The 21471-nt window shown below is 43.7% G+C and overlaps 1 protein-coding gene across 7 annotated transcripts in view; it reads right to left on the bottom strand.

Moving 5' to 3' along the window:
- ZZEF1 (zinc finger ZZ-type and EF-hand domain containing 1) overlaps nucleotides 1-21471 on the bottom strand; it is a 94760-nt gene that overhangs the window by 36064 nt on the left and 37225 nt on the right. Inside the window, exons 17-31 of one of the 7 annotated variants that reach the window (XM_086359555.1) lie at nucleotides 19716-19786; nucleotides 18663-18777; nucleotides 16033-16192; nucleotides 14863-14984; nucleotides 14634-14756; nucleotides 13576-13742; nucleotides 13410-13491; nucleotides 12403-12604; nucleotides 10609-10757; nucleotides 8695-8935; nucleotides 5778-5857; nucleotides 2939-3032; nucleotides 1487-1955; nucleotides 693-857; nucleotides 126-245 (exon numbers count right to left, since the gene is read on the bottom strand). In XM_086359555.1, the coding sequence (XP_086215681.1) occupies nucleotides 126-245; nucleotides 693-857; nucleotides 1487-1955; nucleotides 2939-3032; nucleotides 5778-5857; nucleotides 8695-8935; nucleotides 10609-10757; nucleotides 12403-12604; nucleotides 13410-13491; nucleotides 13576-13742; nucleotides 14634-14756; nucleotides 14863-14984; nucleotides 16033-16192; nucleotides 18663-18777; nucleotides 19716-19786 (2360 nt within the window). Of the gene's footprint in view, nucleotides 1-125; nucleotides 246-692; nucleotides 858-1486; nucleotides 1956-2938; nucleotides 3033-5777; nucleotides 5858-8469; nucleotides 8576-8694; nucleotides 8936-9361; nucleotides 9471-10608; nucleotides 10758-12402; nucleotides 12605-13409; nucleotides 13492-13575; nucleotides 13743-14633; nucleotides 14757-14862; nucleotides 14985-16032; nucleotides 16193-18662; nucleotides 18778-19715; nucleotides 19787-21471 lie in introns of those variants that run through there. The other 6 variants (XM_086359556.1, XM_086359561.1, XM_086359559.1 and 3 more) reach the window with 6 other exon arrangements.

Raw genomic sequence — 21471 nt, 5'->3', positions numbered from 1 at the left:
TAGGGGTTATTTTTATTTTACGCTTTGTGCTTTTCTGTATTTTTAACATTAGACATGCATTTCTTTAAAAGTCAGAAAAACCGGCAATTATTTTTCTCTAGAAATCACATTAAACTCTCTCATACCTGTCATTTTTGCTATTGAATCCTTTGACTGCTTTGACCAAAAACAGAACAAACTGATAGTAAGTGTCTCGAATTTCTTTGTGTAGATCTGCACCACAGCCTTCCAGGTGTCCAAAATAACTAGAAACAGAAGACATGACCAGTCACTTAGTGGCCAAAACATTTATTTAATAATCATTATTCCTTACGTGAAAAGAGTGAAGAAGCAGCAAGCTAACAAAGTGGTGGAGAAACTAAAGTAAATGTAACAACTGCAGAAAGTAAGCAGACAAAACAGCAATGACTCATCTGCTTGTGTCAAGAAGGACACCCACAAGGAGTATGGAGATGACTATTATTAATCTTTCCTTATTAATATAAAAACCACCCTTCCCACCACTACCAGAGTCCCTGGTACTATGTGAAGTGTTCTTTACAGATTTAATCCTCTCCTCTTATCTCCATTTTCCTGACATATTTACTTGGGTGTGAAAGAAGCAGTTCAGGGCTTTCCAGGTGACTCAGTGGTAAAGAACCTGCCTGCCAAAGCAGGAGACATGGGTTCAGTCCCTCGCACTTCGGACTTACTTGGTAAACTCTTTCTGGCAGGTGAGGAGTTCCAGCAGGAAAAGGATGTAAGGCGGGTGGAAGCAGTGAGGCTGCCCGAGGGACTCAGTGCAACACTGGATGATCCTCAGCACCTCGAGGATGCTCCAGGCTTGGGCCTTCCTCAAGGAGAGAACCTTTACAACACTGGAGACAGAACTCAAGTCAGGAACACCCAGAAAACTCGCAAGCTGGGGCAGAAAGAAAACAGACCCCTGCCCAGAGTTCTGAGGCCATATCAGTAAAAAGGAAATACTATTGTGAGGGATCTTGTTTGCTACTTTTAGTTATTATTCAGCAACATTACAAATCACCTCACTGTTTGGAAGCCCAGTGACTCACGTTAAACAATTAATTAGTTAAAAAGGAACTTTGCCTCTGTGGTAAACAGGACTAACTTCAGACAGAAAATTAAAACATGCAACACTTCCAGATGTGTAGGCTCACTGACAAGTAATGTTGTCAGAAAACATCAAATCCAAAATTTTTCCCAGGGTTAAAATAAGACAGATTTATTTTGGCAGCTACCAAATGTTTCTTTTCTTTAATCCAAATAGTACCTTACTGAGATATAATTTACATATACCATAATGTACAAATCTCAAGTGAAAAAAATACCTCTTTTTTTTTTTTTAAAAAAAAAGCTTTTTTCTTGAAGATTCTAAGACAAATCTTGGTCTGTCCTCCAAGTACTATTTGCTCATTTTTATGAATAACATGAACTTCGAGTCTTCGATGAGACTGGATACCTGCAGGTGAAAAGAGAAGGTGCTCACCTCTCGTGGGAGAGTGACTGATCTTTAATGAAGTCCATGAGGTCCTTCAGCACAGGGTACTTCTCTTTCACCGTGGGCGCCGGTCTGGCCTCCTCCATCGAGCGGAAGGAGAGCAGCCGGAGTCGCCCCCGGGTGAAGGGAGGCCGCCGGGTGGGAGTGGAAGGTGACGAGGGCTCCTCTGCTGGGACGGAGGACACTTCCAAGGCAGGAGCGCCACTGCTGGGGGGCAGCGTGGGCTGCACATCCGGGCCGGGGCTCCGGTCTCCCGCAGTAGGGGGTGCTGCTTCGGTGGGCGATGCGGAGGCTTGGAAATGCTCTTCCACCACAGAGCTTGTCCTCTGGCGCTTGTCCAGTGGCTGCAGGTGATCTGTGTCATCCACGGCCACCGACCTGTCACAGCTTTCTTTTGAACCTCCACCCGTGGGCAAAAATTTCAATAGTAGAAGACTCTTCTGATAACACTCTTTCGCTGAACGCAAAAAAAAGCAAGAAGGAGAATGAAAAAAAAAAGTCCAAATGAAACTTGTTGCCTACTTTGGAACTGAAAATAATCTACTTAAAGTCTACAATTTAGGACAGGAAATACCTTCAATTCAGGGATGTACACATCTAGCGAGAGAAGAGAATCATATTTTCTCTCATTATACACAGAAAAATCTAACACTATCAGCACACTTTAAGTTTTATTGTGCACATTTTCACACATATTAATATAATATAGACAGAATAGTATAAGGAGTCCTCCACGTACCCCTCACCCAGATTTAACAGCTATCAATCCAAGGACAGTCTTTCCCAATACCACCACCCCCACCCCACCCCCCGACCCGCCACAACCCCCTGAGTTATTTCCACGCAGATCCCAAGCATCACATTATTTCCTCTGCAAAATCTTCAGTGTATTTCACTAAAGAGAGTTTTAAGTAATAACATTACCAAGAAACACACACTTTTTGAAAAATATAATGAGCTGTAGCTCAAAAAGCACTTGGTGCCTCCTAAGAGAGGTATTTTTAAAAAAGGCTCCATGTGGATCATACTAATGAACAACTGGGCTTCCCTGGTGGCTCAGATGGTAAGGAATCTGCCTGCAATGAAGGAGCCCCCAGTTCGATCCCTGGGTTGGGAAGACCCCCTGGAGAAGAGAATTGCGACCCACTCCAGTATTCTCACCTGGAGAATTCCATGGACAGAAGAGTCTGGTGGGCTACAGTCCATGGGGTCTCAAAGAGTTGGACACAACTGAGCGACTAATGCACAAACACAATGAACAATTAACAACTGGCACTTCCCTATTTGTGACACGTTCTTGGAAAAGACCTTTAGTGCCTGTGTTACCTTCTCTAGGTAAACACAGCTTCAACTAAACTAACCCAGAAGATGGGTCGCTGGTTTCCTACGAAATGGGAACGGAAGGCCCAGAGATAGATGACAGCTGGAGCCGGCACTCACCCAGGCTCTCGGGGTTTGCCTCAGCAGCCTCTGGACCGCGCTGTTCTTCTGCCTCACTCCCCAGGTTCATCAGGGACTTCTGCTTCATCTCTAACTGGGGGAGGGTTTGAGCCACATTGTTACGTTGTCCAGACAGGGCAGGAAGAGCAGCCACAGCAAACTATTAACACTTCAAAAGCACACAGTGTTGAGATCCCAGAGAACTTTATAGCCCTATGGTGAGGACACAGGACCCAACTGCTTTCATTTGTCCTAGAAATAATCCAGAATTTGAAGCTGCTTAAAGGTCTATCTGTAAAACTACCTCCTTTTCAACTATGTCTAATATGGGAGGGATTTGTAACCACGATCCTATTCTTTAAAAAAAAATTCTAGAACGCTGGAGATGGAGGGGCCCTTACCTAAAGCTGACCTACTAATAAAGAAGTGTGGTCTTGGTTAGCACTAGCCTTTAGGACACTGTGTTTCCACTGTAAGTGGCATGGGTTCGATCCCTGGTTGGGGAACTAAGATCCCACAAGCTGTGTGGTGTGGCCAAAAATCACAATCCAGTTTGCAGCAGAGGTTGAACTAAAACTTGATCTCTATCCTGCTCTGAAGGTGAGGCTGCCTCTAAGTGAGGCTAAGACTGCTGGGCAGAGAACGGTGCTTCTAGTACCGGCACAGGCAATGGTCACAGTGTGTGCCACGGTGCTGACAGCCCAGGCAGAAGACCAACGATGTATGGAGGCCAGGGTCTTAAGAGAGAAGGCTGGCATCTTGTCCAGTCATTGGCAGTCTGTCCTGTGCTGAACCAGGAGCGCAGTCTACAATATGCTTTGTCCCAACTGCCAAACCCTTTTCACTTTAGCTGTCTGTGGGAGTTGACTTTTCAGACACACTTTCTTTTACTGCGGGAGAAGGGGGAGACAGAGGACGAGATGGTTGGATGATATCACTGACTCAACGGACATGAGTTTGAGCAAAATCCGTGAGAGAGTTAAGGACAGGGAAGCCTAGCAGGCTGCAGTCCATGGGATCGCAAAAAGAGTTGGACACGACTGAACAACTGCCTTGGTTTCTCTGTCAATACACTGTCAGTACACTGATTCTCTGCCCACCATTCTGACGATGATATCTTTAAATTTCTTTTGAGAGATCCTGTTCATCCGGGTCTCCACCTATCTATCTAGTCAACACTGAGCACCAACTATGTTCTCATCATCAGGGACTTTGTCCAAGGCTGTCTGTTCCTAGAAAAATGCAACTATTTTTTTTTTAAACTATTACCAATGATTTGAAGTCATTCTTACCTCTGCCTTGAGATGTATATTCTTTTATATGTATTAAATTCTCCAGCTAGATATCTTAGATAACCTAGGTGTCCTCATACTTAACATGTCCCAAACTGAACTTAGCTCCCCACTCCCAGATCCAAGACCATTCTTCCTACTCTGGTTAATACTTTCCCCACTCACCAAGTCACCCCCACCAGGAACACGAGAACAGTCCTAAATTCTATCTGCCTTTTCACCATACCTGTCAATCACACAGTCTAATTATTTTACCTCCCAAGTAGCAGAAGCCATCTTCATTTAATTATCACAACTAGTCTCCTGCATTCAAGCTTCTTCTTTTCTTTTTTTATTTCTTGGCCTCACAGCATGTGGGACCCTAGTCCCCCAACCAGGGAAAGAACCCATGCCCCTTGCAATGGAAGCACAGAGTCTAACCCGCTGGACCACCAGGGAAGTCCCCTCTTGCTTTCAATCTTATTATCCATCCTCTACTCATTTTAATAGAGAAGTCAATGGCACCCGACTCCAGTACTTTTGCCTAGAAAAACCCATGGACGGAGGAGCCTGGAAGGCTACAGTCCATGGGGTCGCTAGAGTCGGACACAACTGAGCGACTTCACTTTCACTTTTCACTTTCATGCACTGGAGAAGGAAATGGCAACCCACTCCAATGTCCTGCCTGGAGAATCCCAGGGATGGGGAAGCCTGGTGGTCTGCTGTCTATGGGGTCACACAGAGTTGGACACGACTGAAGCGACTTAGCAGCAGCAGCAGCATTGATTTTAAGATTGCTTTCTCAATTACTATACAATATTTAATTAAGATGGTTGTAAATATATATAAATAATACTACCTACTCATCTCCACACCTAAGAAATAAAAAGAATTCTCCTTTACTTATCATTTCCATGCACTTGTGTAATTTTACTGCGTATTTATGTACATGACAGAGAGATCTGGCTAATGTTTAAGTTTTATTTGAGGAATACCATACCTACGCCTTCTACAGCTTGCTATGTTTTGCTCATCGTCACACTTGTGAGCGCCGTCCATGCTGATAACGGCAGCTCTACTCCGTCTACTCTCACCGTAGTATGGGACGATATGGTAATACAATATCCCTACGAATGGGCGTCTCGCTCTCCCAAGTTCACTGCTGTCACAAAGAATGCCGCAGAATCACTTCTCCAAAATGCAGAAGGCCCTCTCCTTTGAGAAAGGCCTCCTCTCTGCTGAAAACCATCATCAGTTGCCCAGAATCTACCGCAATGCTTCTTCTCCTAGTCTACCAGGTTAGGTTCCACCAAGCAGCCTTTGGGGTACAGAAGAAGGCAAGTAAGGGGGTCTCAACTGACTCCTGTGTACTCTGACAATCTAACTTCACCAAATTATGATTTCAAGGGTCCTAAATTATTTTTTATCCTTTATCCATGTGCATCACTGAACTTTAGTTCTGAAAAACATTCCTAAAGTTATATTCTTGAGAAGAGAGCTACTTACCTTAATTCAAAGATATGGTAGAAAAACTCAAAATATATAAAAATCGCAAAAGAACATCTTACCATCCATATTCGAATCCCATCAGCCAAGGAATACACCTGTGCAAACTCCTCACTCAAGGCTGTCTTGCCCCCGCTGTTTACTGGGGAAAGGAGAGGTTACACTCAGTTAACACAATTCACTACTGCAACATTAAGCCCAAAGTCACTTCCCAATCTCTGCACAGGAAACCTCTTCCCCTGACACTTGCACATTGTCTGTAGTAAGAGAGGACTGGGGGGAAAACCATCAGTAAACTACAAACACCTGTAATGGGTTCCTATGTTACTTCAAACTGTTTTTCAAATGAACAGCATCTGAAATGGATGTACTATTAAGGTAAAATATAAAAAATAGTAAAAGCAAAATAAAAATTATTAACATGATAAAAATTCAGGGTATATATTAAGTGAAAAAGGTTGGTTATGAAACAGTATATACAAAATTATATTATTTAAAAAGAGTATACGGGACTTCCCTGGTGGTGCAGTGGATAAGAATCTGTCTGCAAATCAGGGGACATGGGTTTGATCCCTGATCTGGGAAGGCTCCACATGGTGTGGAGCAACTAAGCCTGAGCCCATGCTCCAGAGCCTGTAAGCCACAACTACTGAGCCCATGTGCTGCAACTACTGAAGACCATGAGCCCTAGAACCTGTGGCTCCACAAAAAGAAAAGCCGCGGCAACGAGAAACCCTTGCACCACAACTAAGAGCAGTCCCTAACGGCCACAACTAGAGAAAGCCTGCATGAAGCAATGAAGACCCAGTGCAGACAAATAGAATAAAATAAATAATTTCAAAAATAAAACATAGTAAAAACATGGTATGTACATATACGTATATATACATATAACTAAAAAGCCAGGTAGATACATAGAAAAATGACCATAGAAAAATGTTCTTGAAGTGGTGAAATTACAGTCGATAATTACTTTAAGCTTTTCTGTACTTTGTAAGTTTCTACATAAATAGGTATTATTTTTATAATTAGAAAAAAATTTTTAAGTTTTTTTTTTTGGTAATGAATCCTATGAAGCCTGTCCCTTCTTTTCATCTTGAAAGCAAAGGAGGGACTTCCCTGGTGGTCCAGTGGCTAGGACTCCACGTTCCCAGTGCAGGCAGCCCAGGTTTGAGCCCTGGTTGGGGAACTAGATTCCACACGCTGCAACTAAGATCCGCACGTTGCAACTGAAGATCCTGCATGCTGCAACTAAGACCTGGCGCAGCCAAATAAATAAATATTAAAACAAACAAACAGCAAAGGATTCTATACGAGAACAGGGTGACACTCTGTTGACCCAAAGTTGATGCAATGAATTTTCTGAATACCTAGAATGTGCCAGGCTCTACTTCAGGTACTGGGAATGCGATGCTGAGAAAAACAAACATGGCCCCTGCCCTCAAACAGCTTAGTCTAGTTGAAAAATTCCCATACATTTCTAACCCAAAAGGGTGACAAGTTTTTAGACAAAGATAAGTTAGCAGACAAGGACCACTCTCAAAGTAGATCAGTCTTGAAGCAGCCACAGATAGTCCCTCAGAGGCAGGGACAGAAAGGACTGGGACCAATTGTGCCTCCTTCAAAGCAACTGTGGTAGGTATTCTAGAAACAACTTGTACACAGTGAAATAGTTCTTGTTCCCATACTTGATTTGTGTATCTCAACAGCAGATACGAACATGATTGGAAAAAGAGCTGGGGGACCTCTCCCCCAGCCGGAAACCTTCTGTATCTCAGCTTTTTACTCACAAGGCTTTTATCCTTCCACTGACAGCTTGCACAGGTAACAAAGATTGTCAAGTTCTCTTACTACAATTTGACTATGAAAACATATACTGAATTTTTTTTTTCCAAAACCATGATGACGTCAGTTCACCCCCATCCCATAACAAAGATAACACTCTTCCGTGTGACAGCTGTTTCCTTAAGTCACTCATGCTTCAGTGTAATTTTATTTATTTGAACAGCTTCTTAAAGGAAATATTAAGGTTTGAGCAAGTAATTGAGATGTTTTAGACCTCCAGAAATAAACTCTGCAATGTGAGACACAAAGAACTAAGCAATAAATGTAGCAATGCTAATAATATCCTTAGTAATAATACTAATTAGAACAATAATCAATTAACTACTTACTCTAAGGAAGGAAGCATTTGTTTTCTGCTAATTTCACTGGCACCATGGAAGGAACAGACATCCTGCCAAAGTGCTTGGGACAGTCATACCCTGTCTTTACACTGGGTTTGAAATGTTTTTCCCCTGAAAGATTATGAGTAGGGAGAGACTCTCCCTCTTTGTGGTTCCTGTTAAGGCTCTAGTCTGTACTTACTGTAAATACACAGAGAGGGTATCCCTAGGGGACGTGAGGGAAAGAAATGGCAAGGAGCATGCTACTGACAAAGGAAGCTGAGCAGGGAATATGCTACCAAGAAGCTGCAAGTCTAAAGATAAGAGTTAATACCTGCATTTTCTTCCTTGGTTAGTACACATTCAATTATCAAAACATCTTTGGTTTTGATTGGAATTTCTTCACATGTTAGAGCTTATCAACTCTAAACTTTACAGATAAGGATACTCAGGTGCAGAAAGGTTATCTGATTAATCTGAAGCTGCACAACTTCTAGTTTGTGAGCTGGAACTACAACCCAAGTTAAGTTTTCTTTCCATTAAACTTCTCAGCAGTCTTCCATGAGAATTCCGGATAAAGATAAATTACCTGTTGATGAGGAAACCCAAGGCTACTTGCTATATATTGCAATCTGCTGACTATAAATTGGTCACGAATCTCTTGATTGGCACAGTAGGAGTGACAAGATGAAGTCTATAGTTGTAGAAGGATGTTTATGCTCCAAAGTATTTTAAAACTTTCACTTAAGAAAAGCTTTCTTAAAACTTAGCAATTGGCCTTCAGATCAAAAATATTCCCTGTAGTATAAGTTACCATATTTTTGCAGCTTCTCATATAAGTCTGGAGTGCGATACACCAGAGCAGCAAAGGTGGCGTTCACAGCTTGATCAATAGTGGAACCAGCAACTATATCTGTCTTTGGGGCCTGTTTTCTACATGCCTGTATGAATCCTTTGAAAAGTTCTGAATATGGCCCACAGAAGTTCTGGGCAGGATCTGACTGTGCAAAATCAAGAAGAAATTGATGGCAGTGATCATCAGGGATGTTCTTAACCTGGGAACAACAAAAACAAGAAAAACCATCATGTTTAACATATTCATTAAAAAAATTCAGTTTACTGAACAACTACTAGGCCAAAGCAGAAGTATAAAACACAGTGCATACTCTCAGGAAGTTTCAGTCTATCTGGGGGAGATCAGACAGACACACAGGTTATTAAAAAAAAAAAGGTAAACATACATAAAACATTAAAAGCATTTAAACTACCACTATCATAAAGCATAGAGATTATCGAGTGCCAAATGCCTAGAAGGGACACCAATGCTGAGAATTCACAGGAGAGAGCTCCTGGCAGGTTAAAGTAATTAAGAAAAGCCTTCTGGAGGGGATGGGCTTTGGTCTGGACCCTGAAGACTGGGCAGGTTTGGCCCTGAGGAACACAACCGTTAGCAGAAGTTAAGAGCCAGTGGGGAGACTGACCTGGCCTGAAGTCTCAGCTGGGGAGTGGTGGGAACTAGAGTCAGATAGGTAAGGTGAAAGGAGACTGTAGAGAGCCTTGACTGTCACACTGAGGAGTTTAGACTTCACCCTGTGGGCAACGGGGAGCCATTAATGGTGCTTGGCAGTGGAATGACAAGATAATGCAGTGATTTAAAAAAAAACAAACAAACTTGGTAGGTACCAACGTAACAATGCAAGTGCAAGATGAGGGCCTGGATAAAGATGGAGACAGAGGAAACGGAGAGAGATATCAAGGAAGAATCCACAGGGCTTGCAGTTGACTGGAAGGAAAGGGGAGAAGAAGGTGAGGATAAAGGTGATGCTAGGTCGCAGTGGCTTATGCCTGGGAGAACAATAATGACAGTAACAGGAGCAAACAGTCCAGGGAGACATCCTGGTTTTACACGTCTGAGTTAAAGGGAGTCAGAACACTGAAATGGAAATAACCTAACAGGAAGATAGGCATATGTGACTGGAGCCTGGGAGAAGAACCAGGGCTGGAAACAGATTGTTTAGGTTTTTTCCACACAGATGTGACGACAGAAGAGAGGAGACAAGATAACATCTTTGTGGGTTGCAGGAAAGCAGAGAAAGCCTGAATGAAGCCCACTTTTTATAGAAGAAGGAAGAAGAGAGGTCAATAAAGGAGGCAGGGGGAGTGGAGACATGTAAGAGAAGACAGTGGACTGCCATGGAATACAAGAAGAAAGGGTCTGAAGGAGCAGAGAAGTTAAGAAGAGTCCCTGGATCCAGCCACTAATTACTGAAGAACTGGGGTGGGGGAAAGTGGGAAGAAGGGAGAAAAGTAGTAGAACTGAGAGAGGGGGACAGAGATGAAAAAGACATAGTGGAAAAGCTTGTTTAGTTTATAATATTATAAGCCTAAATAATGTGCTACTGTCCCGTGGAGAACAAATAAGCATAGCATACACCATCTGTTCTTAAGTGTGACTCAGCAGGCACAGGAAATAAACTCAACTCATTTAAACAAGGCCATCAAGAGAGATTTACTGAGCACCTACTATATTACCACTGCAGAGTCTGTCAGTTGATACTTTTGAACACCCGTTACACTGGCCCCTGTGAGGACCCTAGTTTCTGCCCTCGAGGAGCTAATAGCTTCGTGGGGGGTGATAAGATACATACACAAATGTTTATAATTTAAAGTAACAAACATCAGTAAACATTTCTCATTCCAAATACACAGATAAGCGAAAAGTAAATACCTCCTTATTATCCTGGGGTGGGTGAGTGGGCCAGCTTGCTTCTAATCCCAACTCTGGATGTATTTGGTGCCTGAAGACAGGTTTCCACAAGGGGGAGTTTAGGACTAATGCCATTTTTGCCTGAGGTACTGCCATGTTACTGCCTAACTCTGCAAAGAGAAGAAGGAGGCTTATGAGAGTTCTATTTTTCCCTTAATATACTGAGAATCTTTGAACTGATGAAGGAAAGGCTTAAAAAAACAAAAAACAAACAAAAAACAAACCTGGCCACTAGGACTTGCAGGGAATTCCCCACACTTGGCAGAACCTAACTGTGACCCTTCATAAACACACACCCTGGTGAACTGCAACCATCAGGCAGTCCCCAAATGCTGCCATTCTGTATGACAGGTTCAGGCGAGATCCTTCTGAAATAACTAAGCCATGAAGCAAACCGAAAACAGAATGTGAACCATCTCTTGGGTATAACAGGAGACCACTTAGAAATGCCATGCTCATAATTTGTAAACTTAAACTTGTAAAAGGGCTTCCCTGGTAACTCAGTTGGTAAAGAATCCGCCTGCAATGCAGGAGATCCCAGTTCGATTCCTAGGTTGGGAAGATCCACTGGAGAAGGGATAGGCTACCCACGCCACTATTCTTGGGTTTCCCCTGTGGCTCAGCTGGTAAAGATTCCGTCTGCAATGCAGGAGACCCGGGTTCAGAAGGTCCCCGGGAGAAGGTAAAGGCTCCCTGCTCTAGTATTCTGGCCTGGAGAATTCCATGGACTGCATAGTCCAAGGGGTCACAAAGAGTCCGACATGACTGAGCAACTTCACTTTCACTTTCAAGCTTGTAAAAAGAATAATAGTAATAGAAAAATACCCACCATATATGTGTTTATCAATAAACAAAGAAAAAAAGACTAGGTAGAAATAGATTAAAATGTTAATAATAGCTATGCCTGGGTATTAGGATTAAAAATGGCTTTTCCCCTTAGCCTTTTTCCATTATGCGATTTTTTCCATGATGTTTTACTTTAAAAAGGAGAAAAACTCAAGAAATAATACAGGAAAAAGATTACACTAGAAAGCTTCATTCTATTTGTTTCATTCATTCTTGGATGAATTTAACACATAAGTTGAAGAGTCACTTTAAGGTAAAATCCATGTTCACATATATTCACATAAATAGTCACATAATCACAGAATACAATTAACTTATTCTGAATTTCTCCCTTCTTGTTGGAGGGTATCAAAACTTAACAAAAAAAATGAGGACAGTGCTGCCAAAACCAGCCCCCTCCCTGACTTGTCCTCCATAGACAGGGAAACCACTGTGGCCCTGGTGATGTGCCCCAGTGTCCGAGTCAAGCAACTTGATTAAACTGGTGTCAAGGGGACATTTTACTTTGGCTGGCTCTCAAGGAAACTGATGGAGAAGGCAATGGCACCCCACTCCAGTACTCTTGCCTGGAAAATCCCATGGATGGAGGAGCCTGGTTAAGCTGCACACAACTGAGTGACTTCACTTTCACTTTTCACTTTCATGCATTGGAGAAGGAAATGGCAACCCACTCCAGTGTTCTTGCCTGGAGAATCCCAGGGACAGCGGAGCCTGGTAGGCTGCTGTCTATGGGTCGCACAGAGTCGGTCACGACTGAAGCAACTTAGCAGAAGCAGCAGCAGCAAGGAAACTGAAAGGGAACTTTATCAGTCCCTTTGCTCTGCCTGGAGACAACTTACAGGACGGGGGTACCACTTTGCTCTTCAGTGTGGCTGTAGCAAGGAGGGAAGGGACAGTTCAAGGACTTACGGTGCACGGACTTGAGTGCCATGCACTGGGAAGCAAGGCGTCCCATCAGCCGGGACACCAGGAGCTGTAAATCCAGCCCCCAAGACACAGCGACATCAGGTAGGCCGTAGGCGGTGACGGTGAATTTGTAGCCCCACTCATTGTTGCTGCTGTCAGAGTGGAAGAGAAACTGCAGCCGGGGACCAGCCTTAAAGGTCACTTTCTAGAGACAAACAAAGAAGTCATGTGGTCAAACCAATTAGAGAAGGCAGCATTTCAGTAAGAAGCGTGTTCTTCTTGACTCAAAAAAGTCTAAATTTAAAACTGGCCTATATTCTCACCATTATGTCTTATCACCCCCTCCCAAAGTACTAAAGGAGAAATGAACAACGGAGTAAGGAAACAGAAAATTCACCACTGCACCTTATGAAGAAGCAAAGTTGAAAACTGCTGGTCGGTTTCCTAAATCTCAGATGCCCATCTGCCCACCACCTACTCAGCCAGAGACCATCCTGCCTGCTCCTCTGCTGCCAACCAAGACCGCTGACAGTGAAGCAACACTTAACTTCCCAGCCCCAGAGACCACGTGGCCCTAACTATGAGAGAATCCTAGCTTTCACCACCATGGCTGGGGCCTTCCTGGACCGATCGGCCCTTCTTACTAAGGATAACAATCCGCCATGTACTCTGGACTATGTGATATACACCAGGGGCAGCAAATCGTTCCTATGAAGAACCAGAGAGCAAGTTATTAGACTTTCTGGGTCATAAAGTCTCTGTGTGGTGACTCAACCACGCCCCGCCATGCCAACGCAGCTACAGACGAAACATAAACAAATTGCCATGGCTGTACCCCCAAAACATTAATCACAAAACAGGTGCTGAACTCTGGTATCAACACTTCCTTTCACAAAAGTGTAATATAAGTACTTCCCTTCAAAGACCATTATCTCTATTATCCCGAGGCTGATAAAAGGAGAACTGTTGCGGAAACAGGCCTCCTATGAGTCTCTGGAAACACCACTCACCTTGGGCCACTTGTCAGTGCCAACTTTTGTGTCATAGCGTGTTTTCCCACCTCTGGCGTCGGTAAATTCCAGATAATCATACCTGTGAAAGCACAACCTCTATCACTTTCCTTCTCTCATTTTTGATCCATTATTGCTTGGGGAGAAAAGAACAGATGAGCTGTACCTTTTTTCAGTTTCACATCTCTCATCAAATTCCACCTCGAAATAGGTTGCCCCTGGGCTGACAAAGACAGACACTTCGTGGCAGTTATTTTCATAGTTGTGGGCAGACTCCTTGGTCCATGTGTGTAACACCACAGGGCGCTCCTGCTGCCAAGTCTCGACATCCAGCTAAGCAGACAAACGAGTCGAGAGGAGGGCTTTTGTCACTCTACATCCATCCACACACAGGAAGCTGTGTCCTGCATCAGCGCCCCCGATGGCAGCCTTTGACACCCCCACACAAATCACCACACGGGCTAAGGCTACACCTGACGTTCTCATGTATACGCATCGACCAAGATACACTATGCGTTTATTCAGCAGAGTACACGTGGGGTTTCTATTGCACTATAGTAACTCCGATTAGCTTTTATTTTTTTAATTATGACTATCTGTGAGAACTATTTCTTAGAAACCAGTACTAGTGTGAATTTCCAGTGGTTTAAAGACTTGACACCCCTATTTGGGACGTTGGCAAACCCGAGCCTATCCTGTCTTCTCCCTCCTTTTTTCAGTCTTTGCTTTTTTTTCTTTAAAGTGGGCTTTTAAATATATGTCCTTTGAATTCCCCAGAGTTGTGAGATCCAAAGAAGACACTGAAAAAGCTTTGAGTCCTGTCAGACTGAGTAAGGGAAAAAATGCTTTTAAATAACAAACCCTCTAATTTGCCTTTCAACAACAGATATTCCCTTCTGGATTTCAATCTGGTTAATCATTTATATGGTTTTTATATAACATCATGTGCTACACAATGATGAAAATAATCTATGTACAGCTTCCTCGGTGTCTCTTGTCTAATGTTGACCATGCCAAATCAACCAAGACTGGCAATTATCCTTGTTGGCAAAACCAACACTGATAAAGTTGATAAACACTGAAAAAATACTGGTAAGACAGAGGGAGCTCTTCTAGAGGCAACTTATTTGTGTAGACCTGTACTGAGTGGTATGTTTCATGACACATGGGCATGGTGCCCCTGAGAGGGGCTATAAAGCACGTTCAAACGCCAGCTCAAGGTACCTTGTTCACTCCTCCCTCGGGGTCACTGCAGAGCTCCTTCAGCAGCTCTGTCAGGGCACTGAACTCTCTCAAGAGTGTGCAGTGTGAAATGTCCAATGTGCAGAAGTCCAGCAGAAAGATGACCTGAAGGAAGATGAATGAAGCACTCAGCGTCCGCCTCAGAGTCAGCCAGGGATGCAGATGACCAAGCCCCTCCCGCCTCTTACAAACAGTTGCCGCTCTGTCTTACCAGCTGGCGAGCTGCCATTGAAAACACCGAGTTACATAATTTTTCTACTATGGTTTTCCCGCTATACTGTGACAAAAGGGATTCCAAAATCACTCTCACGTGTGCCAGAAACTGCCCCACATCTGCCAAAACATAAGGAGAAGAGTTAATAGTTTCTATGGTAGAAACATCACTTGCTTGGTCACCATCAAGGACAAAGCTGGAGAGGGTCACAGGAGCTGTGGAGGAACTTCATCAGAAAGACCATGAGATCATCAGTGAAAGTGAAAGTCACTCAGTCGTGTCTGACTCTTTGCAATCCCATGGCCTATAGTCCACGGAATTCTCTAGGCCAGAATACTGGAGTGGGTAGCCTTTTCCTACTCCAGGGGATCTTCCCAACCCAGGGATCAAACCCAGGTCTCCTGCATTGCAAGCGGATTCTTTACCAGCCGAGCCACCAGGGAAGTCCATGAGGCCATCAAGTGTCCTACAAGTGTTTTCCTCTGGGAGGGAAAACCACTGCGAACCTCAGTAGAAGTTTACTCTTAAAAGTGAGGGATTTTTTTTTTGTCTTTGCTACTTTTCAGTGGGGTGGAGGTGTGATTTTTATAAATGAAAGTACACGGCTGACCAAGCCAGCTGTTGGTTTTTGACACAGCTCTGAGATCAGGTTTGATGGAACTGATTTTTCCATAAATTCCCAGAACTTGTTGGGTTTCCTATGATTTTCTGGGGATTTATGGGACATGAATCTGAAAATTTTCAGTATCAGCAAGGATCACAGAAGTGCTCACATATACCTTAGATTTTGAAAGTTCGAGACTTCCTTTTTTGGATAATTTGATTGAAAGAGGGAAGACAGACTGTACGGAAGAGGATGGTACAGCACTCATCTCAGAGTCTGTGTGACTGCAGAGGCAATGTTTAGGCTGTGAAATGACTCAGCCCTTCAATAAACACATTTGGGCACACTACCACATTCAGAAAGGAAACTCAGAGCAAAAAGACATGCTACAGAATTCTATTTTAAGGAAAAAAAACAACAACCCGAAGACAGATCTGATTTGTAACAACGAAACGAAAACCATATACACTCTACAATATGCATGAAGTACTAAGATGACAGCACACACACAGAGCCAAACCCAAACACCTGTCTGTTTTCATGGATTCTGTACTGACACTTACATCTGTCAGTGAGGTCGGCGGCAAGATCCTTGGCTCCAGAGTCAGTGCTCTTCAGCTGCAGGTAGCACCAGGAGAGCAGGCTCCCTTGGACAGACCAGAACAGGGAGGAGAGCACAGAGCCCACCTCCCTTTGAGCTCCATCAACCATCAACAGCTCACACTGCACAAGAGGAGACAAATGGAGAGCGTTTACAAGGTCACTTGCAGAACACAGCCAGGGCGTTCTCTAAGAGAGCAGCTGTCAGAAGTGAAGAGATTTAGGCAAGTGGGGAATAGTTATGAGAGAGCTTTCAACCCCAAAGTGACTGAGAAAGATGGTAGTATGAAAACTCCTCTCTTGTCCTCTGGCTTTTCAGAACCTTTACAGATGGTTTCGACTCTGTGGGCCATCCCCTGCTGCCCCTTAGGAGCCCTGCACCCTAGTTATCTCCCCTTCTCTCTCTCTCTCTGTTTCTCTGTCTCTCCTCCTCTCTCTCATCTTCAAAAATTCCTTTTTTCTCTGGCTCCTTCCTCTGAGCCTTCAATCAAATCTCTGGCATTTTAGATGGTCATGGACACATTGCTATATTTAAAACAAATAACCAACAAGGACCTACTATATATAGCACATGGAACTCTGCTCATGTTATGTGGCAGCCTGGATGAGAGGGGAGTCTAGGGGAGAATGGACACATGCATATGTGTGGCTGAGTCCTTTTGCTGTTCGTGTGAAACTATTCCCAGGTGGTGCTAGTGGTAAAGAACCCGCCTGCCAATGCAGGACACATATGAGACATGGGTTTGATCTCTGGGTCAGGAAGATCCCCTGGAGGAGAAAATGGCAACCCACTCCAGTATTGTTGCCTGGAAAATCCCACGGACAGAGGAGCCTGGTGGGCTACAGTCCGTATGGTCACAAAGAGTCGGACACGACTACAGTGACTTAGCACACGTGAAACTATTACAACACTGTCAATCGGCTATACACCACTGCAAACTAAAACAAAACACCCATTTTACAAAACAATTCTTTATCCCCCTATGGCTCTCTAACCACCATCTTAATTCTCCAGTTTCTCTGGAGAATCACCTAACCTCTAGAGATAAATTCTTATATCTACAAAGCATAAAATTTCCATGTAAATGCCCCAAACTGGAAACAACCCAACTATCCCTCCAAAATAAAGTGGATAAATAAATTGTAGCAGATGCGTAAGAGGAATATTGTGAACCAGTGAAGGGTGGGGGAGGAGGGCGAACCGTAGCACACACATCAACATGGATGACTCTCAAAAACGCTGAGTGAAGAAAAACTCGTCCCAGAAGACTGCACACCATATGATTCCATTAAAGCCCAAACCAGGCGGAACAGGCCTGCTATGTAGGCATAACTGGAAACGAAAACAAGGGTGTGATGACTATAAACTTCAAAATGGTGGTTCCCTCTGGTGAGAAGAAGGAAGGGGAGCCATGGAAGAGCACAGCGGGTAAGAACGGACTTCAAAAATACTGGGAACATTCTGGTTCTTAAAATAGCCATTTCTTTAAATTGCCCATCAACATACATTTTTTTGGTACATGTATTCCATTTGAAAGAGTTGCTCACACCTGCTGCCCTTGCCTTTCCCCTCTCTGTCATTCTACCTTTTCGGGCCCCACCACTCTCTGATACCATTCTTCAAAGGCATTGGTCACTGCCCAGAGAAAGCCTCCCCCTTTGATCTAAGTCCTGAGGGCTCTGCCGACTACGGTCCTTCTTAAACTCCCTCCTCGCTCTGCTTCTATCCCTCCTGAATTTCTTCCTGCCAGGCCTTCTTACTCTCCCGGCCACCCTATCTACGCAGATGCCTACAGGTGATGAGAGGACACCGACATTCACGGCTTCAACCAGCACTGGTTGGTTAATGATGGCAAATCTCCATTCCCAGCACTGACTCAGCTTAAGTGTTCAACCAGACTTTGTCACATGAAGTCCTGCCAGACCAGAAACCCAACATGCTCAAAGTCTAGCTGTTATCACTCTCCTCTTCAAATTCCGGCTCCTCCCCATCTTGTCACCGGTTACACATGCTGTTCTAGCAAGAACACCCCTCCCTCTCTGCCTGGTCAGACGCTACTAGTGGGCTCATGAGGAGCTCCAGTACCACCTCCTCCAAAAAGCCTTTCTCAAGCTTTCCCCCTTCATGTTGAAAAAAAAGGAAAAAAGTATTTTAAAAATCATTAGCACAGAAAAGAGATCATCCTTTCAGATTTGATCAGCCTGAAGATTTGCAAAGTAATCATAAATTTTAAAAACAGTTGTTAAGTGATTTCCCACAGAATTCACAGCACAAATACATGACTCAGTGCTGGGTTCACTGACTGACACCAGGGCATCGGTAAGTACCCATTCCTCTTCTTCAAAGGCAGTCTTCATGGGCACGTTCGGGTATTTACTGCTGGCCGACTACCACGAGGCAGGGAAGCGTCCCCTCACTTGTTCGGGGCAAAACGTCCCCTTACTTGACGTGGAGCAAAGGCACGCAGGGAAGCTCTGTGCTCAAAGGCATGGAGTTACAGTCACACCAAAAACGAGGGCTAAAGCGGAAGGAGCCATGACTGCTCCTCCCTGTCTCCTAAAGAAGCCAAGGAAATGGAGCGGCACTGGTTACCTCTCGAGCGGCAACAGACAGCAGGGTGTTCATGACCGCTAGCACTTCGCTGATGTCCATGTCAGCCAGGTCGCCTTTCTCAGGTAACAGCAGAAGGCCGCCAGGATCCTTATCACTGGAAGGACACAAAGCAGTCATGACACCTCGTGTCAGGAAGGGGATTTTCATGCTTTCTACCTCAAAAGAGAACCCAGCAAGTTTTCAGTGTCAGTTCTATGGCATGTGAGGGGTTTGAGTCAGAAAAGGTCAGGGTTCCAGTGGGGTCTGTGCCACTGTCCATCCATAAGTCCTTATGTAAGCACAGGCCCATAAATCTTCGAGTCCTTAGAAAAGATGCCAGGGAATAAACATGATGAATAAATCACCTTGGCTACCAACAGGAAATACACCTAATTTCATGACTGCTAATTTGACAATCCAGGCTAAATATTCCCTGCATCTTCAAAGGCTCTTCACATGAGCCTCAGGTCCTTTCATCATTCTTGATACTTGATTCTGAAGACATCTTATAGACTTCTCTAAGCCTGGTGTCCATACAAGGCACAGTCTACCTGCAGACAGCTCAGGCTTTAATCCCCTCCCTCCTTCAAGACTTTACACCTCCAATAATGCAACCTACAGGCCCATAAGCTTCTCTGGTAGTCAGAGCAGGTGGCAGTCTCCACGTCACCGCTCCCAGCACATTGTTTGCTGAACTACCGCTCCGTGCCCCTGCAGTTGGGCTTTCACGTAGTTGGGTTTTTAGCCCAAACTCTTGCGGTTTCTATTTTTGTCTTCAAAAATTACGTAGAAACTGAAGTGTTCAAGGAGACTCCCAGTGAGCTCCACTCTAAATCGTCTTACAGTGACTGGGGCTGGAGCCAGCTCTTGACAAGACTATCGTTCTACCACTATTTTAGTCACGGCGAAGGCCAGTGATACCTCACTCTAGAAACCTGGCTGACTGAGGGAAGTACATGGTTACTCCAAAAGCACCTGAAAGGAAGGGAGAGCTCAGGAAAACAACCTTGTGAAGATCTGCAGTATCGGACAAGAGAAGAATTAGAAACTTACCTAAAATACGTGCAGAGTGAGCGGAAAGTGAGCTGCATGGACTGCTTGTGTTCCTGCTCGGTGACATTCTTCTAGAAAACAAGAAACTGCACATTCAGGAAAGCTACTCCATGGATGTTCCAGAGCACTTGAGCAGAACAAAATACCATGGCCCACTGTTCCAAACATGATGAACACTGGGGTCGGCAGACCACCTAATGGGCCGGACTGAGACCTGGCCTAGCGCTAAGAGGGAGCAGAACTCCCTGCCTAAATAAAAGAGGGCAGGCAGGCTTACTTTTGTTCACTGCTGAAGCTGACATGCTGAAGCTTTCCTGTAGGAAAGCCTTATGCAAATGTTTAGGAAGGTGACTTCCAAAAGATGTATACTTTCATCACTGGGCATGCCATCCTGAGAAGAGGGGGCAGAGACGGAGAGCATTTTTTATGAGCTTCCTATTTTTTTTAAAAACAGGATCTAAGCTTTCTCTGTATAAGTCCAAATAGCCAATGTGACAGTTGCAGAAATCACACCCCCTGATGAGGCTATGGGTTACTTTGCAGGGTTTTTTTTTCTCTTCTTAATTCAATAAATGTATTGAACATTTACTGCTACCAAGGCACGGGAGGGGTGGGGGTGGATTTCCAGAGAATTTAAGACCCAAGGCCCTGCCTGGCATTAGAGGGTGGGAGAGAGAGAAGATATGGTCACAAAGGATAGCAGTTTAATTCATCTGCATGAGAATAGGGAAAAAATGCAGCCCTTAAGATAGATGGACAAAGGAAAAGTTAACGAGCTGCTCTACTAACAGACAACAATGTCATTCAAAAGGTCCCATATCCTCTTTCTATTTTTCTGTGTGGGAATCAGGCTAGTAAAAAAAAAAAAAAAATTGCTCAGCTGCCTGGTAAATGCTTCCAGCAAACAAGTAGGACAGAGACTCGCCCGCAATCCAATGGGTCATGTCAGCTGATGCTGTCAGCCGTTATTCTCACAAAGTGAAAACTGATTCAAAGGGAACTCTCATGCATTATTGGTAGGAATATAACTGGTGCAGCCATTATGGAAAACAGTAACAGCTTTTGAAAGTTCTCATAAAATTAAAAACAGAACTACCACATAATCCAGTAATTCCACTCCTCAGTATTTATCCAGAGAAAACAAAAACGCTAATGAGAAAAGATATATGCACCCCAATATTCATTGCAGCATTATTCACAAAAGCTGAGATATGTAAGCAACCTAAGTGCCCATCAATGATCAGATAAAGAAGATGTGAAATATACATACATATACATACATACAACATACATATATGTATGTATGAATATTAGCCATAAAACCTTGCATTTGTGACAACATGGATGAACCTAGAGGGTATTATGCTAAGTGAAACGAGTCATACAGAGAAAGACAAATATTGTACGATTTCACTTATATGTGGAATCTAAAAAAAAACCAAAAAACAAATGAACAAACATAATGAAACAGAAACAAAGTTATAGATACAAAAAGCAAACCAGTGGTTCCCAGAGCTGAGAGGGGTGGAAGGAGGAAAGAAATAGATAATAGAGATTAAGACTACAGACTTCCAGCTGCAAATTAGTCACAGGTATGAAAAGCAGTGTGGGAATACAGTCAATAACTAAATAATATTCTCATATGGTGACAAGTCACAGACAGCATGGTGGTCATTTTGAAATGTATAGAGATACTGAATCACTATGTTGTATAACAGGAAATAACGTAGTGTTGTAGGCTGATTATACTTCAAAA

The sequence above is a fragment of the Bos grunniens genome, chromosome 19, assembly GCF_055505025.1.
Source record: "Bos grunniens cultivar Pamir isolate PY7600 chromosome 19, Bosgru_T2T1.0, whole genome shotgun sequence".
NCBI lineage: Eukaryota > Metazoa > Chordata > Mammalia > Artiodactyla > Bovidae > Bos > Bos grunniens.
Note: the sequence above shows the minus strand (reverse complement) of the source record. Positions and strands in the feature narration are given on the sequence as shown.